General features: G+C 38.3%; 1 protein-coding gene across 3 annotated transcripts in view; it reads right to left on the bottom strand.

Moving 5' to 3' along the window:
• COX10 (cytochrome c oxidase assembly factor heme A:farnesyltransferase COX10) overlaps positions 1 to 23,878 on the bottom strand; it is a 141,532-nt gene that overhangs the window by 114,096 nt on the left and 3,558 nt on the right. For all 3 annotated transcript variants that reach the window (XM_008010430.3, XM_008010428.3, XM_008010429.3), the window contains exons 2-3: positions 22,485 to 22,618; positions 19,913 to 20,234 (exon numbers count right to left, since the gene is read on the bottom strand). In XM_008010430.3, the coding sequence (XP_008008621.3) occupies positions 19,913 to 20,234; positions 22,485 to 22,618 (456 nt within the window). The remainder of the gene's footprint in view (positions 1 to 19,912; positions 20,235 to 22,484; positions 22,619 to 23,878) is intronic.

The raw sequence follows: 23,878 nt of genomic DNA, 5'->3' as shown, positions 1-23,878 counted from the left end.
GAAGGCCAGGTAGAGAACCTCAAGCTTCTCCATGAAGAGATCCAGTAGCAGCCCTCACTAAAGATGGTCCCGCCTACTAGGTCCCAGCTGTTGTCCAGGATTCATTTGCTCCAGACGCTTTCTTATCTGCCTCTGCCTTCTCCAGGAATAAGTTCCTACCATGTTTCCCAAAATTTAAAAAAAAACAAAAAACAAAAACACATTTTTTGCCAGATGCCATGGCGCATGCCGGTAATCCCAACACTTTGGGAGGCTGAGATGGGAGGATCCGTTAAGTCAGGAGATCAAGACCAGCCTGGACAACAAAGTGAGACCCTGTTCTACAAAAAAATAAACTATCCCAGCTCAGTGGCATGTGCCTTTAGTCATAGCTACTTGAGACTGAGGTGGGAGGATGACTTGAGCCTGCGAGTTCAAGGCTGCAGTGAGTTATAATGATGCCACTGCACTCCAGACTGGGCAACAGAGCAAGGACGTCTCAAAAAAAAAAAAAAAAAAAAAAAAGTCTGCATTTTAAAATTTTGAAACAATCACAGTGAGATATGCCCTGGTCTGAAAGTTGGTCCCCTCTGAAATTCATGTTGAAACTTAATCCCCAGTGTGGCAGCACTGAGAAGTTGGGCCTGTAAGCGGTGATTGGGAAGGGAGGGAGGGCCCAGCCCTCATGAATGGATTAATGGATTAATGGGTTAATAGACTATCATAGGAGTGAGACTGGTGGCTTTATAAGAAGAGGAAGAGAGACCTGGGCTAGCACACTCAACCCTTTCAACATGCCATGCCTTGTGCTGCTGGGGACTCTACAGAGTCCTCACCGTCAAGAAGACCCTCACCAGAGGCGTCCCTGGACCTTGGACTTCTCAGCCTCCATAACTGTAAGAAATAAATGCCTTTTCTTTATAAATTACCTAGTTCCATAAGCAACAGAAAACAGACTAAAACTTCCTTGACTGGGCGGGAAGAAAGCAAACATACACAATGAGAACTGCTTATGAGGGCCATGTACTTAAGGGCAAAGCAAGCACTACAGGCTGCTTCCAAGAGCTAAGAGCCGGCCATGCCAGCAGCTAGAAGGAAAACAGGCACTTCAGTCCTAGAGTTGCAAAGAAATGAATTCTGCCAACAACCTGTGAGCCTGGAAGAAGACCCTAAGCCCCAGATGAGAATAGTCTCAACCAACACCTTGAATTCAGCCCGGTTAGACCCTGAGCAGGGTGTCTAGCCACATCATGCCTGGACTTCTACCTGTTGAAACAGTGCAACAATAACTTTGTGTTGCTTTAAGCTGCTAAATTTGTGGTAGTATGCTTCACTGCAATAGAAAATTAATATGTACTGTAATGAGGGTAGCACTTAAGAAGGACTAGTCTACCAGCAACACAGAGGACTGATTGGAGTGGAGGAAAATTTACTCAGGGAACCACTTAAAGGTTACAGCAGGGTGCTAGGTGGGAGGCAATGAGGGCCTGGGTAGGATGGCAACAGCGCAAACAGAGTTCGCTGTAAGTATTTTAAAAGTGGTGACAAAGGGCTTCGTTACTGAATAAATTTAAGCAGTTGTAGAAGGAGCTAAACAAAATCCAGTACTTCAAGTAATCAAATCCAAAAAGGTCAAAGAGGATTTAGGGTCAACTAGTCTAATTTCCCTCCTAATGTAAATCCCTTCTCCAACATCTCAGTGTATATTCTCTCCAAATCTGGTGACAGGAAATTATTTCTCCCTGGGCAACCCCTTCTGCTACAGAAGAGCTCTAGTTGCTCAACAGTTCCCTCTCCAATCAAGTCAGAATCAACTTCCTTGAAATACCTACTTAAGATGCAATTTCTGTGTTCTGGAGCAGCAGTGAATTAACTTTTTCTTTCTTAGCACAACCCTTCAATCATGCAAACCCAAGTATTCCTACAGTTTCTGTCCCTCCAAGCTAAATATCGCTAGTAACCAACCATGCTTGACTTCCAGGCTCCTGTCCATGCCGCGGGCATCTTCTACAGACACAACAGTTTGTGACTATATCAAATGCACTGAGCACAGTGTCTGGTAAATAATAAGGGCTTAATAAGCAGTGCTCTTGGAAATTATTAAAATGTGGTTCATAAAATTCTAGATCAAATATTTCTCTGGCCACTACACTTGGACTCTACATTTCAAAGCAATGCCTAAAAGAATTTAGAGAAACAACAAAACACTTCATATCACACTCCGTATGCCACTGTATTATAATCTAAGTTATCTCTCTGTCTCCTTCAGGGGAGTGAACAGATAGCAACCCTTAACCATTAAAAATAATAATGATAAAAACAAAATTTACATTTGCAAAGCACTTTAGTGTGCCAAAATGCTTTTACGTTTATTTAAATCTCAAAAATACTGCACTTCAAAGAAAGGTGTGGATACCTCAGGGACACGGTAAGAAAACAGGAGAACTTTCACTTATGTTTAATTTTTTAACCCTTTCTTTTTAAACCCACAGTTTGCATATCTTAAAATGAATATATCAGAGTAAGAATACAAGAATTTTGTTTATATATTATTCATTTATATTATATATATTTATATATAGCATAAATACCTAAGTACACTTAAAGTTCTTTTTATTTATAAAGTACAGGACTAACAAACTGGAGGGCCTGGCTGTAAAATAAAAAGCAAAGCAAGCAATTGTAGGTACAAAGTCTGATTTTCTATATGCAGGACCATGTGCAAATTATTGGTAGTAAAATCTACCAAGGTCTAATCAAGAGAATCATATGGTTTATGTGTAATATTTGGCTCTCTCTTTTTTTCAGAGGCAGGGTTTTGCTCTGTCACCCAGGCTGCAGTGCAGTGACACAATCAGAGCTCACAGCAGCCTTCAACTCCTGGCCTCAAGTGATTCCTTCACCTCTGACTCGGCTTCCCAAAGCACTGGGATTACAGGCATGGGCCACCATGCCCAGCCAGAATATAGTAAGTACTACAGAGTCTCATTTTCAGAAAAAGAAAATTCCACTAACTAAAGGAATGAAGCACATACAAACACACAATCACCTAGTTGATCACAAAATCACAAAGCAGGCAAGACAGGCTTTAACACCGTATCCCTAGCACAGGATCCATGATACCGCTTCTTCCTCTACAGATTTTAAGGGGGGATTGGAAGGAGTCACAGAGGGAGCCCCATACTGGGGGTGGGCAGAAGCAGCCCTGCTACGCATGCTGTTACTTCTGCAACAGAGGGGGCTTTATCTGTCACCCATAAATGGAGGCTTTTACAGGACTTGCAGTACAAATTTAGCCAGGCCCCTAGTTCTAACCTCACAGCATACTTTGCAGGGCAGCAGTAAACCACTTGAAATGTTTTGCCTTTTCCAACACGTAAGAGGTTTTTTTTTGGAGAAGCAGCTTTATCAAGTTTTTTTTTTTTTTTTTAAGTCTCAATACTTTCAGACTATTGGTCTCTGGGCATAAGCATAATGACTGTACTTAATTTTCTAAAATCAACTAAAAATAACTGTAAGGGTTACATTAAAAAATGGGTCAGCTATATCTTTTCTTCTTTCTCTGTCTCTTAACGCCTCACTATTTTTTAGCACTGGCCACAAAAGAACTAAGAGAAAAAACAAAAGTCCAAAAAATCAATTTGGATAACTATCAATTCTGATGAAAGATTTGGTAGCAAGAGTAAAGCCACTGGCTAAATGAGACTTTGAGATTCTCTATAGATTTCAAATTACCCTTGTAATCTATTATATCTCATTATCCTTGATAGCAGATACTATGCAACATTGTAATCCAAGTCCCATAAACTTGAGATGTGATCTCTTTAAAGCTGTTTAATGTGGAAAGCTGACCAAGAGTAGGCAGTTAATGAATTTGTATGTGGTTTTGTTTATGTGTGCATCCAAGCAATGGAGTTAAGCTTTTGTTAGTAGATCTCAAAGTTCAAAATCATGTAACTTAATTCTGAGGAAGGAGTTAAGTCTTTTTTGATTTTTAAATGAGAGTGTACTTTTTACTAAATAGCTGTACTTAATGATTTTCATGTCTTTTTTATTAGCACCTTAAACTTTGAATAGTTGAATTTCTAACTTAAGTGAGTTTTTTAGGCTTCACAGCTTGCAGCATTCTGTGAACCACATAATATAGTTGTCTTCCCAACAGACATATCAAAGAAGGTGGTAATTCTCATGCTTATTGTTAAGTTCAGATGAAAAGTCAATTGACATGAGACATGGTATTTTTTTTTTCTCAGCCACGTTAAAAGATATCAATCAGGGGCCTAACTGATTACAAACTATAACCACTTCTGGTTCAAAAGATAAAACTTTTAATACAGGTTTCTAACATCACAGCTGCAAAGGTAAGAATTTATTAGGGCTTCCTGTTTTCCTTTCTTATTTTTCATACGATTAATGATGAAAGTTAGACTGAAAGTCCTAGGACCAAATTAAATCGCATACCTTCAAATTTACTAAGTAACAATGACACCGAAATGAAGCATTTAAGTATGGTCACCAAGGCAGTTCACCAGGAAGCATTTGGTTAACACTTACAGTTAGCATTCAGAAAAAGGAAAATGAAGTATCTATCAGGCTTGACAAATAAAAAAAGCTGTTTATATTAAGCTAATTTTGCAACACTGAGTGACATCCTAATCTTGTTCTTTCAATTATAGCTTTTCCTTGAACCAAAGAGCTTTCTTACATTATCATCCTGCTTTTAGTTTGTTGTTCTCAATAAACTCAATTTACTTCATATACTCAATAACCAACAATTTATAACCTTTTTAATTAACTAAAAAAAATTCCATAAAGCTGGTGCGTGTAAACTAAAACTGATGAATAAAACGGAAACTTTTAAGAAGCAGAAACATGTAGTTTCAAAACTGAGTTTGGTGAAAAGAAATTGTTAGTTGGACAGTTTTCACAAAAATAAAGCTTTATCTCGGTTTCGTATCAAAATTACAATTGTGATTATCCAGAGAGCAGATATTGTACAAGATAAACATTTAAAATAAAGAATTAAGTCTCCATTTCGAGTATCATTCTGATTTTGATGGTATTTAGTGTTTAGCTACCTGTGCTTATTTTGCAGAACACACGTAACAAATCAGTAAAATGCCAAAATGCTTTTACATTTATTTAAATCTCGAAAATACTGCAGAAGAATCAACTTCCTTGAAATACCTACTCAGGATGCAATTTCTGTGCAATTACTCACTTGTGATTTACATCTGGACCTAACTGCATACATACATATTAATGTATCATTGTTTTCTTTTTCCTTGGGAATTTTCATTTATTCTTATTAATTGTTTAGGCAAGAATGATGCTTATGCCATTCTAAGCATTCAAAAGAGCTTTCTAGCAGGAATCTTTTAGAAATACTTTTGAGATGATGAACAACTAAAAGAATTCCCTTATTGGTGTTGCTGTTCCTTTAAGCGAAACTGAAAATCGATAGTTTGTCAAACCTAATAGCAATTCACTGATAACAGAAAGAAGCAAAGTCTTTGCAGATCCCTCTGAGCTTCCATCGGTAGTTTTCACGAATTTGATGAACTTTATGAGAAACACAGTGGGGCTATCTCCAATCCTCCACAATTATCCTGAATACAAAAATCACGTAACAGACTAAAAACTTCAAGACACAATCACAGCAGTTGAAAGAGACACTGTGAAAAGCAGATCAAGTAACTACAAATGCACAGCTGCCTAACAGTTTAGATACAATGCTTTTCAGTCATCACTAACCACTAAACTACTACAGTACAGTAAAATAATTATTTGTAATTAAAAGGCTAAGCTGTTCAAAATTCTACAAATGGTGGCAAGCCAGATTGCTACACTTCTTTTCTCCATTGAGTTACTATTTTTTGAGCACCTATTATTTGCAAGGCACTGTGCTGGGCAATGGGAATGTAATAGTCAACAAGATAGATGTGGTCCTGGCCATCTTGGGGCTTTCACCCTGATAAAGATTCAGAAAAGTCAACAGGCATGAATTACAACCCAAGGTGACAGTGATTCAGCAGGTGAGGAACTCTGAACATAGAAGAACCTCCAAACTCAGAAGGCTTCCCAAAAGTGATGTCAAAGTTGAAGACTGAAGGAAAAAAAGGAGTTAACCTGGCAAACACGGAAGATGGTGAGGTATACGCGTTTGAGACAGAGGCAACAGAAAGCACAAAATCCACAGGCTGAGAGAGTGCTCCAAATAGTCACTCTCTATCTACAGATAAAATATCACAGAGTAACTATGAACAAAAATGCATCTCTGCATCCTTGTAAAAGCTCACTGACATGCAGCATTCTTCTTTTCTTTCTTAATTGTCAAGTTTACTATTCTTCCTTCTTATTTATTTTTTAAAGCTACCAGTAAATTTAAAACTGTATATACGTTTTGGAAAGGTTTTCCAAAATAAACAGTTGAGCAAAAACTTGAGACAATCTTGCAACATTCTTCTAAAATTCATTTATCTTAAGTGTTTCATTCCTTAATCTTAATAAATAAGATGCTACAATGCTTTGCTTTGAAGTAAAAACCAAGCCCTTCATAAAACCCAAAATGATGATTAAGTACCCAGGCAAGCCTGACCTGCAGGTTGAGAGGCAATCATTTGCTTCCCTCGAGTGATTCAGATAACATTCTCTCCACATAGTAGATAGAGGGAGATCTGCTTGGACGTGCAGAATCTAGAGGACCCCAGGTGTCAGGCTAAAAGTGCCATCCACTGAAGGGGACAAGGGGAGAACAGGCAGAGGAGAGAAAAAGCAAAAAAAGGTAAGAATTCAGATAAACTAGGTTAGCTGTAAGTTGCAGAGGTCTCTCTTAATGGGAAATAAACATTCTTGTGAGTAATGGGAAGCAAGGCAGTGTGCTGAGAGTAAAGAAGAGCTAGGAGAGAGAGTGTTGAATCAGTTCTACAGATTAGAAGAGTGTGTCTCAAAGTATGTTATGGGGACCATTAAAATATACAATTCTAGACCCTACCCCAGACCCAGAGTGAAGGAATTTATGGAGGTGACGGCTAAACATTTGCATTATAACAAGCATCTCAGAAGGCATATGAAGTTTGAGAACTCCTAGGAATAGTGAAGTTTTCTAGGTTGATGGTAGAATCTTGGATAAAGAAGAAAACTGAGAAAGAAGGCAAAACCCTCAACAACTACTGGAATGCAACAAGAAGTGAAAGAGAGGAAAGTTTATGGCGATCTTCAACTCCTTCAACATTCACTAACAGCTTTGCCACCTGGCTTGCTTTCTGGTTTGGCTGAAGTTCCATCATCTACCAACACTTTTTCATGAAGACGTACACTTGGGCTAGCTGGCTTTCCTCTGTTGTACAGTCCAGTACTGACTACATACAACCCAACCCAAACCAGGAGTCTCCAAATGTGTATCTGACTATCAAGATGATAGGGAGAAACTGCTGCCAGATTAGTACACATTCACAACTGCTAATGGAAAAGTAAATGCCAAGCTGGCAAGTCAGTCTTCATTTAAATATACTGCATTTGAAGCACACATACGTGGTGGTAGTCACAGAGCAGACTAGAGTGGTATTGTATTTTTCTTTGGAAAAACTGGGTAGGGAAGAGGCAGGCAGTTTCATGTCCTCCTCTAAGAAGGGGATGTACTGCATAATGAGAGAGCCCAGTGAGGGCTATCAAGACAGAGAAGTCGGCTACTGTCAGAGTTGACTAGGCTGAATTTAAGATATTTGGGCTTTTAAAATGATAGATGTAAGAATTATGCCTTACTTTAAAAACTCCCTCGCAGCTGGAGGTAGCCACGTTGCACACTCCTGGCCAATAAGATATAATAAGTTCCTATGAAGAACTTTGCCTCCCAAATTAAGAGGCAAAGTCTTTTTTTTTTTTTTTTTTTTGAGACAGAGTCTCGCTCTGTCGCCCGGGCTGGAGTGCAGTGGCCGGATCTCAGCTCACTGCAAGCTCCGCCTCCCGGGTTCACGCCATTCTCCTGCCTCAGCCTCCCGAGAAACTGGGACTACAGGCGCCCGCCACCTCACCCGGCTAGTTTTTTGTATTTTGTTAGTAGAGACGGGGTTTCACCGTGTTAGCCAGGATGGTCTCGATCCGCTGACCTCGTGATCCGCCCGTCTCGGCCTCCCAAAGTGCTGGGATTACAGGCTTGAGCCACCGCGCCCGGCCAGAGGCAAAGTCTTATAAGGAGGTTTCTGCCTTTCCACATTTCCCCCTCATTTCTTCTTTCTGCTCAGAATACAATATGATGATGAGGGTATGGAAGTCATCTTGTGGTCCTGAGGACAAAAACCACAAGCTAATGATAACAGACAAAAAAGGTACCAGGTGTGTTGGCAACATCCTTAAGCACCAGCTCCAGACTCGGAACCTCAGAATCCTTGACACATGAAATAATAAACCCTTTACTTCAGTCATTTATTTTCAATTTTTCACTTATGTGATGTTGAATCAATTCTCAACTTAGTTTTTTTTTCTTCCTCTTTAAAGTTCTCAATATATTTTGAGAGTGATTATTATTCTTACAAAATTTATCTTTACCTTCCCCTAGCATCTATCATAACATCTTATACTTACAACCAGTTCAATTAAAATCATATTGAACTTAAGGCAATTAAATCCCATCTTAACAACTAAATCATCAGAAAACAGAGTAGCCTAGCTAAATATTTTTTTTTTTTGTCTAAATTGGAACATTGGCTAAAGCATCTGTAGAGCCCCAGCCCCACAGAAACCAACTGAAATGATGGAATAAAAATGAAAATCGAAGAAAAATCTGCATCAGCAATAAATTAGGTAAAGACAGGATACTAAAAACCTCAAGAAGCATTTGTTAAATAAAGGACAGATGAGACTAAATTGAAGACAGTTACTGAGGGCTGAGTCACTACATTCATTATTTAAATAGCAAAAGAATATACTACACAAATAGCTACTAATAAGGAATGGATAAATATGGGAAATAAATACGGGGAATCAAGGCTATTCTAACCATACTCATTATTCCTTCCTGGTGAGGAGCAAGGACAGAAGCCAGGGTGAGCCATGGCCAGATGAGCCCACTCCTCAGAAAGCCCCTTTGTCACCACAGTGTAGGAGAGCTGAGAGGCAGCTACATCATAGCTAGAGGGCTAGAAAGCAGTAGAGGGTCATGAAAAAATGAAAGCAGGGCCTCACCTTGACATCATTCTCACTGAGACAAGGGAGAACACTTTTCTGATGGCTTCACACAGTGCAGCAAGCCACCCACTGCCACCATACTTTGGCACACTGTGGTATTCTTCCAACTCAGCAGGCCACAGCATCAGAGAAGAGGCTGCACACAGACATACCATATGCAGAGAGGAGAAACAGGCGACACTAAAAACCAGATTTGGGAAACAGGACATTGGCACTGTCGTTTCAGAAATATGGTAAATAAAAAAAACCTTTTGGAGAAAAAGTTCCCTCACTGCTTGTGCTCTCCTCGTTTCCATCAGGCCACAGGACTGCTAAACCAGTAAATGCAAACCGATGGCCTTGGTTCCTCTCACTTAAAATGAGAGAGAACTCCAACAACAAGTGAAACTGTTAGGTGATGAATACAAACCCAACCCTGCATCCGTTCAATCGACACATAATGAGCGCTTACTATGTGCCAGGCACTGCTATAGGTACAGAAGACAGAACAGCGCAGACAAAATGCCCCACCCCATGAAGCTTACATTCATTTGGGGTGTAACTACTGTCTGGATAGTGTTGTCTTCTTGCCGGAATAGAGAAAGATAAAGAGAGGTAAAACAAATCAGTGTGACTCATTAAAAAAGATTCTACAGTATAAAAGAAAAAAAAAGTAGCATGGAAGAAGAAGAGGCTGAATATATTTTTAAAAAGATGTACCACAGACCCACTAGACTATAAACTCCTGAAGAGTAAGACCTATCAGGGCAGAGACTGTGTCAACCACCTGCACCTTATTCTGTCCACAACACTCAGAAGCAGATATTTGGAATATAATAGATGCTCAACAAACATCAGCCGAATGAACAGAACAAGTAAATTTGTACACTCTAGAAAAAAGTAAAGCTCATGAAACAAAGTAGGTTGAGAAAAGTAGTACAAGAAACAAAAACTGCCATAGCAGAATGTTAAAAGTCATGAGATGTAATAAAAAGTAGATGGCACAAAATCAAGTCAGCACTCTACATAACACATTTCAGAAGACCCTTTGGAATGAAGCAGAAAATTATAATGAAGAAAGCAAGTAGAGAAAGTACAACAAAGAGGCAATTACCAGAAAATGAAATAATTAGCATAAACATGAAAAAGGAGATAACTTGATCATTATTTCACTGTATTCCTGAAAAACTCAAGAAATAATCAACTGAAAAAAAATGTTTAAATACTTCCAAAATCATTTATCAATACATGTACTGATCTATTTAAGTAAAACTATAAAACTCAAGAGGCATAAAAGAAGACTTGTATAAATGAAGCTGACGTAACGGTAAAGTTCTCAATTCATCCCTGAATAAACATTGAAATCCCAATTAAAATATTAGCAGAATTGAGGTATTTATTCCAGGGATACAGCTTCATAAATTCTTTGTGAATAGAACATTCAAACACTGGTTAATGGTTTATTAAAAACTGGCAATATCTCTATCTTATACCACTGACCAAACTACATTTCTTATCAATAATGAATTTTATTATAAAATATAAGATCATAAAAATATAATATTAACAATGCAGATAAATACTGTATTTACAAAATCTTCATGTGGGAAAGCCTAAGCATGGTATACCAGACACTTGTAAGAAAATAGCTTTGGTTACATCAAATTAACTTTTGCACATGAAAACTAAGATAAATGAAAACAAGACACAAACAACATAAGACTTTTGTGACAGATATATATAATGAGATCAAATCTTTAATATAGAAAGAATCCTTACAAACAATAAACAAAGACGAACACAGAAGAGAAGGCTGGGAGGCAAACAGGCCATTAACAAAGCAATACAAATCACCACTCAGCATATGACAAATATAAAACCTCATCAGAATTAAGTACAAAATTAAAAACCTAAGTGTACTTTGACACACTGAATTGACAGAGTTATTCAGAAAAATACATTATCATCAAGCATTCATTGGTGAAGATATGGTGAGGTGGCTAGCATGAATCGGTGCGACTTTTCTTGAGGGGAATCTGTTCATGAAAACTGAAAGCTTTAAAACCATGCATATCCTTTGACCTAACAAGGCCACTTATATACACTTATGCTAAGAAAATCATTATAGATTTAGCTTATTTATTATAGTACTATTTATAATAATATGGATAATAAAAAACATCTAAAACAGGAGAAATAAATAAATACATTATGGTATAACTATGCAATGGCATGCTATATACCCATCAAAAATAAAGGTATACTTCCATACAGCTAACTTTGAGAAAAAATACATAAAAGGATATATGTCAAATGATATTACAAGTCTTTATTTTTAATAACAAGAAGTAAGAGACTACTTAAATGTCCATTAACAAGGAAATGGTTCAATAAACTAAATATATCTATAGTATGGAATACTCTCAACCTTTAAAAAGAGAAGGCAGATTTAATTGTATTGATGAGGAAGTATGAGGAAGATATACCAATTAGTGAAGAAAGCAAATAACTAAACAAAACATGTAATATAACCCCATTTTTATAAAACAAACAAAATAGAAACTATCTATGCACTAATGTAATAATAACCTTTCTTGAACATTTACTGGATATGGCAGTGAATCATTTGCTTACATTATTGCTTATAATCATCACAATAATCCTTTCTGGAAGGATTATCTCCATTGTACAGACAAGTAAACCAAGGCTTAGAGACTTGAAAAAAAATGTGCCTGTAACCACAAAGCCAATAAATTGTAGACCAGAGATTCCAACCCAGCCAGTCTGACTCCAGAGGCTGTACTGCTAATATTAAAACACAGACTATGCACAGATAAAGGCCAAAAAACTGTATGCAAAAAGCCTGGTTATTGGCTGGACATGGTAACTCAAGCCTGTAATCCCAGCACTTTGGGAGGCTGAGGCAGGTGGATCACCTGAGGTCAGGAGTTCAAGACCAGCCTGGCCAACATGGCGAAACTCCATCTCTACTAAAAATACAAAAATTAACTGGGCGTGGTGGCAGGCACCTATAATCCCAGCTACTCAGGAGGCTGAGACAAGAGAATGGCTTGAACCCGGGAGGCGGAGGTTGCAGTGAGCCGAGATCACACCATTGCACTTTAGACTGGGCGACAAGAGCAAAACTTTTTCTCAAAAAAAATAAAAACCCTGGTTATTGCATGGCCTGAAGGGACTTTCTGTATATTATGTGATTGTGTTTTAAGAAAATGCTACTTTTAAATTTTAAAAGTCACTAAAAACAGGGTAAACATGTTGATATACAAAAAGACATAAGCAGAATATTAATTTTTTTCAATCACAGAAGGCATTTACACTATGATCGTATATTTGCTTATAAAGCAAAAATATATGAGATGCATAGAAAAAATTTCTGGAAGAGAATATACCAAAATATTCAAAATGGTTTTATTTTGAGATAGTGAAATTATAGGAGGATTTCAATCTTCTGTTATTGCTTATCTGTATTTTCTATTTTTTCTAAAAATAAATACTTATTAGTCATATAATTAAAAATAATACTATAACATTTAGTAAGTATATCATTATTAAGGTACTTATCTCAAAAAATAAAGTTCAAGAAATCATAGTAATTCACTCATTTCATACTGAGTGAATGCTAATAACCCCTTAATACAAATATTTAATAACTGAGGATTACAGTAAGTTGACTTCTTAAACTATACAAGTGATCTAAAATGAATGTATCCTCCATTTCTGCTTTTTTCCTTTAATAAAAAACAGCATTCTAGGCTCTAGGAGAAAAAAATTTATAAATTGATAGAACATACTTCATATCAGTCCCATCAACAGCATAATCTATTGGTTCCAATAAATACTCTATTTCAGTGTTCTGGTCTCAAAAAACGTGTTGCAGCATTTCAGCACAGATGTTACTCTGGAAAAAAGTTCTGCTTTTTACTGACCTATATTAAATATAAACTCAGTTGAGTCACCAAAACCTCTTATGATCCTAATCCAAATAAAATTTCTTTACCCCAGTGTGGTCCATGCAATGAACTCCAAAAACATATTGTAAATAGCTCCGTTGGCAAGAGAAACTCAAGGGAGACATATTATTCCTTCTTTATAATCTCAGTCTTACTTCCCTTCATTTAAAAAAAAAAAAAAAATCTTTAAATGGCATTAGCACCAGCAAACGTTTGGCTCCTATCCTGGCCTAAATGCCAAAGCATCAGGCTGCTGCTACCTTCTATCCCACAGATGAAATGAGTACTATATGGCCCTTCACTTATTCTACAGTTAATTATCCTCTGTATATTGCAGCTATAAACAAAAGAAGGCAAAGAAAGAAAGGCTAGTTCTATGAAAGGGATCTCTGACTCCCAGATATTTCTGCCTTGGCCATCATTAGCTATAAATGAATTGTGCGAGATGTTAAGAGTCCAAAAGAAATCAATTGACAGATATCAGGTATTTTCTTAAATAAAAAATCCTGCTGACTCCAAGACACATGTGACTTCTAGTAATAAACTAAATAGAGAGGTAAAAGGTCAGATAAGAGGGTAGGGGTCACTCAAAGGGTGCTGCTTCTTTAAATGGAATAAGCAGAAGGAAATGACTTTAATTCAATTAGTTCATCCAGAAACCTGGGGCGTGGAATATATAAAATAATACAAGGGAAATTTACTGCCCTGGGACCTTTCCATCTGTGTGTGTAGGTGAGGCTGCTCCCCTTTTCTGTGGTGCATCCGTCTTGCTTTGCATGCCTCTCTTGTGTGGTCCAGATTTTGCCCAGTTGGCTTTTCCTGCTGCCAGAGGTAGCGACCGGCTCTGCAGGCTCTCACTAGGTGAGTTCTCTCCACATTTAGTCAGACCACTCGGTCTGGGACTGGTACTCGCTGCCTGCCTAACACCTACTTCGCTTTCTCAAAGTGTGGTCTAGGACCACCTGCCTCAGAATCATCTGGTGTCCTCGTCAGACATGCAGATCTCTGGGTCCCGTCCCAGCCCTAGGGAATCTGAATCAGTGGAAACAGTGGCCAGGAATCACTGTTTTAAGAAGGCCACCATGAGGGTATATCACCACGCTGACATTTGGAAGCCAATGGGTTGATGTACACTATACATCACAGTATGTACTATTAGATAATTAATTTATTAATTTCTTGAGATTTCAGATAGTATGTTTTAGATATCAAACCCTGCATCTGGAATGACAATTCAGATTTATAACCATATAAGCTACATAAAAGGAGAAATAATACAACAATAGCCAGTATGAAGGAAAGGAAGATGCGGCCAAGAAAAAAGTTGATCAACAAGTTATCCTATTTTCCTGTGTGTTCCCAATGAAACAAGCATTATGATAATAAACTTAAAATTATTTTAAAATGAATTATTTAAAGCAGCTCATTTAAGACTCTAAGAAGACACAGCAATCATTATTCTCTGATTTAGCAATCAGCCAACACTGCCTTCCTAATTGGCAAATAAAATAACTCTCACCAGCCAGGCTTCTCAGGAGACCTCCAGCATTTGACATCCAGTCCAGATCACTTCCATTTATGAACTGGATCTAGTCTTTCAGCTTCTGTGACAGGGTCTTTTCCAGTCTTCCTCCCTCTGACCATTTATTTCCTTGCCAGGTCCATTATATACCTTATCCAATCCTTAAAAGGGGATATGCTCCAAAGTTCTGGTGACCATCAGCATGGTCACTCCACACACTGATCCTTGGTAACACCGTTTACTACCATGACCTCACTGCCAGCTCCAGGCTGAAGACCCCTGGTTCTTCCAGCCTAATGTTCTCTCTGAGCTCCTGCCTTTCACAGCCTCCTGCCCCACTGGGTATGCTAGTAGCAACTCAAATTCCACTTGTCCAAAATTGAATTCATCATGTTTTCTTTAAATCTTTTCTTTCTTCCATATTTACACTCTTAAGTCTCAACACCACCATCCATCTAGTTTTTCATTCTAAAACCCCGTAATCGTGTCTAGAGCAGGGGCGGTAAATCCAAAGGCCAATGGAGGTAGCCAGGTATTAAATTTATTTTTTAAGAAATATGTGTATAGTTCTTGGCATGTACTAGGCACTTGCATGTCATTTGCAAATGTTAACTCACTTATTACTCAGAACAACTTTATGAAGGAAGTACTATTATTATCCCTAGTTTACAGATGGGTAAACTGAGGGCGGTGAGATTCTAAAACTTGCACAAGGTCAGTCAGCTAGCCAAAGCCAGGATTTGAATGCAGGGAATCTTCACTCCAGAAGACGGCTCACTCTGCTGTCTCTCAGAGAGCAGGATAGAGCCTAGAATAATAAATGACGAAAGGGCCCATGAAGCTGGAAAATACCTGCTTCACCTCAAGGTATTCAAACTCTCTGCAGTTCCATGCTCTCAGCTCTTATTTCATGTCTCCTTAGCAATCCACTTCATCAAGCTAAGGTCCTACTCATTCAGTTCCCTTAATGTTTCTCTCTATATATCTATCTTTCTCTCTCTCTCCCTTGTTCTCTTTCCCCACCACAGCCTCAGTTCAGGCCCAAGTTGTTTCTCAGTTAACCACCACTATTTGTCTGCCATCATTCTTGCCTCTCACTAGTCTGTGCTTTCGGATAGAAGGTCAGCAAACTTCTTCTGTAAAGGCCAGATAGTAAACATTTCAGGCTTCCCAGGCCACAAGGTTTCTGTTGCAATTAACTCTGTCACTGCGGCATGATCTATGCTCAGAACAAGTGGGCGTGGTTGTGTCCCAATAAAACTGCATCTACAAAAACAGGTGATCCTTGCTCTATAGTACTACCCACAGCAGTTTTCTTAATCAAGCCTATTCCTTCCACTGAAATATAATCCAGATGGTTTCAAAGCATTAGAGAATATGCAAAAATATAAAAGCATCAGAAGAAAACATGAGTGAATGTTTCTGTAACCACAGGGTGATGAAACCCTTCTAAGCATGAAAAAAACAGATACATAAAAGTCAAAAATCTCCATGGGGCAAAATAAAACAAAACAAAACGACAAAATACCACAAAAAAAGAAAAGGACAAAATGAGAAAAAATATTTGTAATGAATATGATGTATAAAATGCTAATTTTCTTTATTTACAAAGAATTCTAAAAAGTCAATAAGGAATGACCAAGGATACAAGGGCTAACTAACAGAAGAAAAAACACAAATGATCAAAATAGAAAAAAGATGCTAAACCTTACCAAAATGGAAATAATGAAAACTCACACAAAATCTTTTCCAATGATCAAACTGGCAAAACTGGGAAAGACTGCTTATGTAGGAGTGGACTCTACAGAGAAAGTCTAATTCCCAAATGCTGGCCGGGCGCGGTGGCTCACACCTGTAATCCCAGCACTTTGGGAGGCGGAGGCAGGTGGATCACAAGGTCAGGAGATCGAGACCATCCTGGCTAACACGGTGAAACCCCGTCTCTACTAAAAATACAAAAAATTAGCCGGGTGTGGTGGCGGGCGCCTGTGGTCCCAGCTACTCAGGAGGCTGAGGCAGGAGAATCATTTGAAACTGGGAGGCAGAGGTTGCAGTGAGCCGAGATCATGCCACTGGACTCCAGCCTAGGCGACAAAGGGAGACTCCATCTCAAAAAAAAAAAAAAAAAAAAAGTCTAATTCCCTAATGCTGTTGAGGGGAAGGGTAAATTATACTATGTTTTTAGAAACAAATTTGTTGTTCCACCAAAGATTTAAATGTTCAAAGCTAGCTATTACATTTCTAAATACTGATCCTAAAGGCAGACTCACATGAGTATACAAAGACATACATAAAGGTTAATCACAGAATTGCTTTTAATAGTAAAAAACCTGGAAATATCACAAATGTTTACCTGCAGAAGACTAGTTAATAATGGCAGATCCATACAATGGAATAGTATGCAGTGAATACTGTGAGTGAAAACTATACGTCATAAGAAAATGGCAAGTTGCAAAACTGTGTGTGTGTGTGTGTGTGTGTGTATTTAAAATGATCCTATTTCGGTGGAAGAAAATTTACAACCATAGCTCTATCTGCATATGTGTCTATATAGAGAAGGCGACATTTCACCCAGGGGTTTTTATCTAGAATGGTGGGAAAGGATACTTTCTCAGTTTAAAATATATGCTGCTGTATTATTTGAATTCTTTTTTATAATAAGCCTATACTAACTTAATAGAAATTTTAAAATATTTAAAAGGTAAATAAGACAAAACATAAAGTCATCATATCCCTCCATAGAAGCTTCCAGGACTTTCCATGGCTATGGTCTAACTCTTTAGCCTGATATACATACCAATATGACAACATGACCACTGCCTAACTCTTCAATCTTAATAAGCACCTCTCCTATATGATACTCAGGTCATACTATGCTACTCATAGTCACACTGAAGCTTTTTGAATGTGCCAGGATAACTCAGACTTCTATGCTTTTGCAAAGACTCTTCCCTCTACTTAAAATTCTCCTCCTCATCTTCCCTGCTGAGTAAATATTCATTCACCTCAAGTCCCTCCATAGGCAAAAACAACCTTAGGGGAAATATAATACACATTAAGCAGACAATCAAATGTTTACCTATACTTATTTGGAAATTTGCAGTGTCTCCCATGTGTCAAGCGTGCTGTTGGATGCTTTCTATGCATTAATTATTTGATTTAATTCTTAAATGATCTATTATTATTCCTACTTTACAGATGTGGAAATCACCTCAATAAAGTTAAGGAACTGCCCAAAGTCTTACCGGCTAGTAAATGTAAGAGCCAAGATCTGAACTCAAGTGTGCTTGTCAATTCTGAGTTTTGAGAAAGGAGACAGGGACCAAGAGCAGGATTAACAGAAGTCTTGAAAGGATCTGACTGGATATAAGACAGGTAGACCAGTTTCCCATAGAGGTGGGGGAACAAGTATGGTGGGGTGGAAGGACTAGCCTAAATGGTAGGGTGGAGGGACAGGGAAAAGGGAAAAAAGGTTGATTCTGAAGAACAGTTTGATCATTCCAGGTTACAGTGTTTCTTTAACACTAAGCAGGGTTGAAACAGAAGATAACATGGAGAAACTATAGACTCATATAAGCTAGGAAAATCGAAAACAGTATTTTGGGAAAGTTAGTTCGGCAACCCTGGGCTGCATGAACTGCAGGGTAAGCCGGGCAGAGGACAAAAGAAAGGAACAGTGAGGAGCTGCTGCAAAAACCAACAGCCTCCCGTGTTTCTAACCTAAACTGGGATGGCAGCTTCAGAAATGAGGATGGGAAAGCAAATCTCACAGGCCTTACGAAAGATTCTGTTGGTGACAGAAATTAGACTAAAGATGAAGGGGAGAGCGGAGAGCAAAAAGTGAAGACGACTGGTTCTAAGGCTTCCCCTCTGAAGGAAGTGAAGAATGCTGTAACTGACAGAAATGGGACGATAAGAGACAAGAGCTAATCTGCCGGGTGGACGTGCTAAGTGATGGCACATACAAAGAAGCTCCCGCTGTTGACAGGCCACATCTGATGCCTATGGGCTGAGAGGCCTCTTTTTTGGGGTGGCATCCTTATAAGCATAACTTATCTATAGTCATTCTTAACATGTCAGCAGCATGACACTCAGGCCACTTGTGTAAATGACAAAAGAGAATTTCTTTAGAAACATGCTGATTCCTTGCTTAGTGACCATAAACCACTGAGACATGTTTTCAAGGTTATCACACATAATTCATCTCACCGTCTTAGAGTTACATTACGTCAGTCAGTCTTACTAAGACGTTTTAGCTCCTTCACCAACCCCCCTGTGTCTATTCATCATTTCTTTAAAAACAACTTTCTTTAAGTAAGGCTGGTCGCTAAGGAGAGAAGTTGTCTAGTTGCCTGCTTTTGCCCTGGATTTCAGGCTCAAGTCTCTTTAAAAAAAAAAAAAAAAAAATTACTCTTTTCCTGATCCTTCTGCTCTCACAAGCCTCCCTGTCTCATCTTTTCATCTGACTCCAACATTATTTACCACTTTCTGTCCTCAAAGAGGCCTGGCTTACTCTTACTGTTCACACATTATATTCAGTCTCTTTATTCTCATTTAAGAGGAATAAACCAAGTTTCCCCCAAGTTGCAGCATGACCCACAACATACCTTCTAAACAAGGTTAGCCCAGAATAAGCTAAGTCAAAGTTTGGCTATACGATGGGATAATAATGATGCTCTACCTGACTTACAGGGTGATTGTAACAACCTGTAATAATAACTTAATTATGGTAATACAATTTGGCATATGATGCTAGAATTAGGTTAAAAAACAAAATCTGGTTCAAATCTCCTTTCAGAAAAAATGCACCCTACATCCCCACAGACCTGTGACAACCCCAGAGGCTCTACAAGAAGCAAAACACAGAAGCGAACTGGGAGACACAGTAGCCACCGTGGATTCATATCAAGACCAGCAGTGCAATTCTTCCCATTCCAGAACTCAAGTCGACAAAACTTATTATCTTATGCATCTTTACAGTAGGTGTAAAAACACTAACGACAAGGAAATAAGCAGGATAAACATTCAACTTTAATTGCAAAGGAAAGGGTGACTATTTTTAGTACAATACTTACAATGCAAAACTATTTACAATTCTGTGTAAATAGAATTCAGAAAATTTAATTTCAAATCCCAGTTAAATTGAAGCCAGGAAAAATACTAAGACAGGACCTGCAGTTCCAAATTATTCTTTTCGGGTGGTAAATAAAATGAGCTTTTTGTTTAACTAAAAATAAAGTTTCAAATAAGTAAGTATATCAGAAAAACAAAGTACCTGTGAGTTTGATTTTGGATAGTCGAGCCAAAATTCCTGGCAAATCATACACTTGCAGCTTCATCTCTTTCCACCGCTTTTCCTCTTTTGTCTCTTTCCGTACATCTATTGAGTCTTCAATTACTGAGGCTGGCTCTAGTTCTATCAATTCCTTTTCATTTGGCTTTCTGGACAAAGATAGGCTGGGTGGTGAAAGAGGTCTCATCTCATACATTTCTGCTTTGGCTTGACCTGAAGATGTTTTTTCAAGGAAAGGAGATGCTACTGGTTCTGGCTTGGGTTTTACCTGCTGGTTGTGGCTTCTGTTCAGCTGTGTGACATACTAAACAAAAAAGCACAAGTTACTATTTAAAACCAAGGCCCAAATGCTCTCAAACGGTTGTTTAGCAATCTCTTTAATCCGTTCAGCTTTTACATTATTTGAAAGTTTTTCCCACAGCTTTAATATCTGTTAATTATGGAAATCACTCTACTAAGAGATATGGAGAATAAAATTTAGGCCTCAGTAATGGTTTTCAATTTCTGCAGTTTAGAAAAGCATAGAAATATACGTTCCTTGAAAGAAAAATACATTTACTTGTTATCCATCTCCTCTAGAATTTGCCCTGGAGGCTTAACATTCCAAATACAATAAAAAAGTTTTCAATAATTAAGAGCCCAGCCGGGCACAGTGGCTCATGACTGTAATCCGAGGATCCTTGAGCCCAGGAGTATGAGACCAGACTGAGCAACACAGGGAATGTCTCCACAAAAACAAAAAAAAAAATTAGTGGGCCATGGTGGCATATGCCCACAGTCCCAGCCACTTGGGAGGCTGAGGCAGAAGGATTGTTTGAGTCTAGGAGATTGAGCTGTGATGGCAGCATTGTACTCCAGCCTGAACGACACAGTGAGACCTTGTCTCACACACAAAAAAGAAAGAGCCCAAGTCAACCTGTTGACCTTCCATGTTCTCAGGCAAACAGCATAGGGAGGGGCTCAGTGGTAGGGCATAATCCAGGGCTGAATGATTTTATAGCAGGGCAGGATGAAGACAGAACGTGGGCTGCAGAGTCAGATAGTCTCTACCACTTACTAGCAAAATTAACTACTACTACTAATATTTATGAAGTACTTCACAGTTTTATATAATATATATCTCATTTAATCTTCTAAACAGTTGTCAAAGAAGATACATCATTATTAGTATCTCTCTCTCTTTCTCTCTCTTTAACTTACAGATAAGGAAACTAAGCCTCAGAAATAAATTGGCATATCAACGCTAACAACCAGCTATAGGTAGGCCTGGGAGTGGAGCCACCTATGCTGATAACTATTTAAGAGCCTTTTCCATTACATCGCAAAGATGTGAAATTACATACATTAGTCTTAATAAAGAATTACAGACTCATGAATGAAGAGTTCTATTTACATAACAAAGGGCATTATACATATTTGAATTTCTCCTCTAAATATCCACCATTTTCCTTGACCCCCCAACTTAAAAAGCCTCAACATTTCTGGAAATTTAAATTTCTTATCAACATATCGAGCTTCATTAAGATTTTAATTTAATTTTAAGTTTTAAGTTAAAAATGAGAGAAATGTAAAATAGGACTTTAAATTATAAGTTTGCTGTTCTTTCAGGCTGGCACTATGAGTTTTCAGCTACCATTCTGCCATTCTACGACCCTTTTTCTATCTGAGAAAATGCAAATAGCCTCGCTGGCAATCCATAGTAAGTTCCATATTGCCCACAAATTCACGGAATCAACCTGGATTGATGTATGTTATCAATACCTATTATAAAATGCCGAGAAAATTATAAAAACTGTCAAAATGTTTGAATTCACTCAGAAGCGCAACTGTTAAAAAAGACTTTTAAATGTACTGCTGATTTAAGAAAATGAGAGGGTGGGCCGGGCGCGGTGGCTCACGCCTGTAATCCCAGCACTTTGGGAGGCTGAGGCGGATCACAAGGTCAGGAGATCGAGACCATCCTGGCTAACACGGTGAAACCCCGTCTCTACTAAAAATACAAAAAATTAGCCGGGTGTGGTGGCGGGCGCCTGTAGTCCCAGCTACTCAAGAGGCTGAGGCAGGAGAAAGGCGTGAACCCGGGAGGCGGAGCTTGCAGTGAGCCGAGACTGCGCCACTGCACTCCAGCCTGGGCGACAGAGCGAGACTGTCTCAAAAAAAAAAAAGAAAGAAAATGAGAGGGTCACACTTTTAAATCAATTATTTCTCTATTACTGATGTAGTCACAGAACTCCAAAGAATTTTAAAAGATGTATCACAACAGTTCAGCTTTTCCCAATTTTGGCCAGGTCAAAATACGCCACAAGTTTTCAGTCTTTCTCTAAACATGATCAGTAAGTTCAGGATCATACTTTTAACCTCAAATACCAGGATTATTCTGGTTTCGGTTAAGAATAATCAAAACGAGAGATTTGGATAAATTTAAGGACACTAAATACAAGTTGTTTTCAAACAGTATTTCTTAAAACTTTTATTAAATAGGAATTTCTGAAATTCCCTCAACAGAGAAACACAAAGGCAGAAAGTAACAGTAAGAATGGTCTTCTAAACATACCATGCGTTTGAGGAAGCTAAAGTGCTGAAATGTAATCCACTGCTTATTGACATTCCTGAAAAGATGTAAGAACTTGTGAGGAGATTCCTGTATAGCTCTTCTTTCAAGATACCAGACACAGCCTCCTACCCAACCTATAACAGAGAGAGAAGTGGAAGAAAGGTTAAATGATTTGTACTTCTTATCAAATGATGACTACACCTCCCCAGAAGCACAGCCAGCCACTAATGCAGTGCTACACTGTGTGATGGGTCTGAGCTTTGAAATAATCTAATCCAGATATGCGAATAAATGCAATTTGCCAGCCCTATTCATTGTTCTGTTCAAGTCAGTGTAAGTCTTCAGAAGGGCCAGGGAAAATTTTCATTTCAGGATCACTATGCTTTATTACACTTAATGCTGAAATGACCACGCTACAGATCTTTTCAAGAAAATATAAAATGATCCGTTCAGTCAATTTTTCAAAAGTAGAAAATAAAAAGCATTAATTTTTCTTCATAAATGACAATAAATTGAAATAGATAGATTTCAGGTTAATATTTTAACTATGTAGGGTAAGACAACAAAAAGGAAGAAGAAACAGTTCTCAATAAAGTATGACTCTATCAGCCTAGTTAGGAGTAAGCTATTTTTGTTGTATCTAAATTTGGCTTTTAGATTCTACTGAAACTTCTCTCAAGTATCAACAAATTCAATGCTTCTCTGCCTTGGTCCTCATCCTATTCAAGCCTCTGACAAGTCATACAACACTAGATTCTTCCGATGGCTTCCATGACACTAACTGTTCCTGGTTCTCTGTATTCTATTTCTCAGTTGCAGATGGTGTCTATTCTTGCTATGTATGCCACCTTAAGGTAGTCATGTTCCCTCTTTCTGAACACTAAATATTGTCCCTGAGCAAATGTAATTATAGGATAATTTCTGATCTTCAAACCATTTCTAGAGTCATTGGGCCTATTTCCATCTCCTCTCTTGGTATCTCTACACAGATGGATTGCAAAATGTCTGTAAGAGCGTTCTATTCTCAATCAATCTCTACTCTGTTCCCTATTGCACATAAAACCATTACTTATTTAAGACTTCAGGAACATCTTGAACTCTCCTGTTATCACCTAACAACCATCAAGTCCAATCTACTCTGAAATATAGGTCAGATCTGTCCACGTCTTTCCATTTTTACTGATCATCTTACATTTACCATCTTATATTTGGACTATGGTAATGACAGCAGCATCCAAGCCAGTCCTCCTGCCTTCAATACTTCCTTTCCTCTCTAATCCACGTTCCCAGAGGCAACAGTTTTCTTCCTGCGGCCCTGAATACATATTACTCACACAACTCACCAAAGCAACATTGCCCATGACCCTCCACTAAAAACACCACACATTTCACAA

This window comes from Chlorocebus sabaeus, chromosome 16 (assembly GCF_047675955.1).
Source record: "Chlorocebus sabaeus isolate Y175 chromosome 16, mChlSab1.0.hap1, whole genome shotgun sequence".
NCBI lineage: Eukaryota > Metazoa > Chordata > Mammalia > Primates > Cercopithecidae > Chlorocebus > Chlorocebus sabaeus.
Note: the sequence above shows the minus strand (reverse complement) of the source record. Positions and strands in the feature narration are given on the sequence as shown.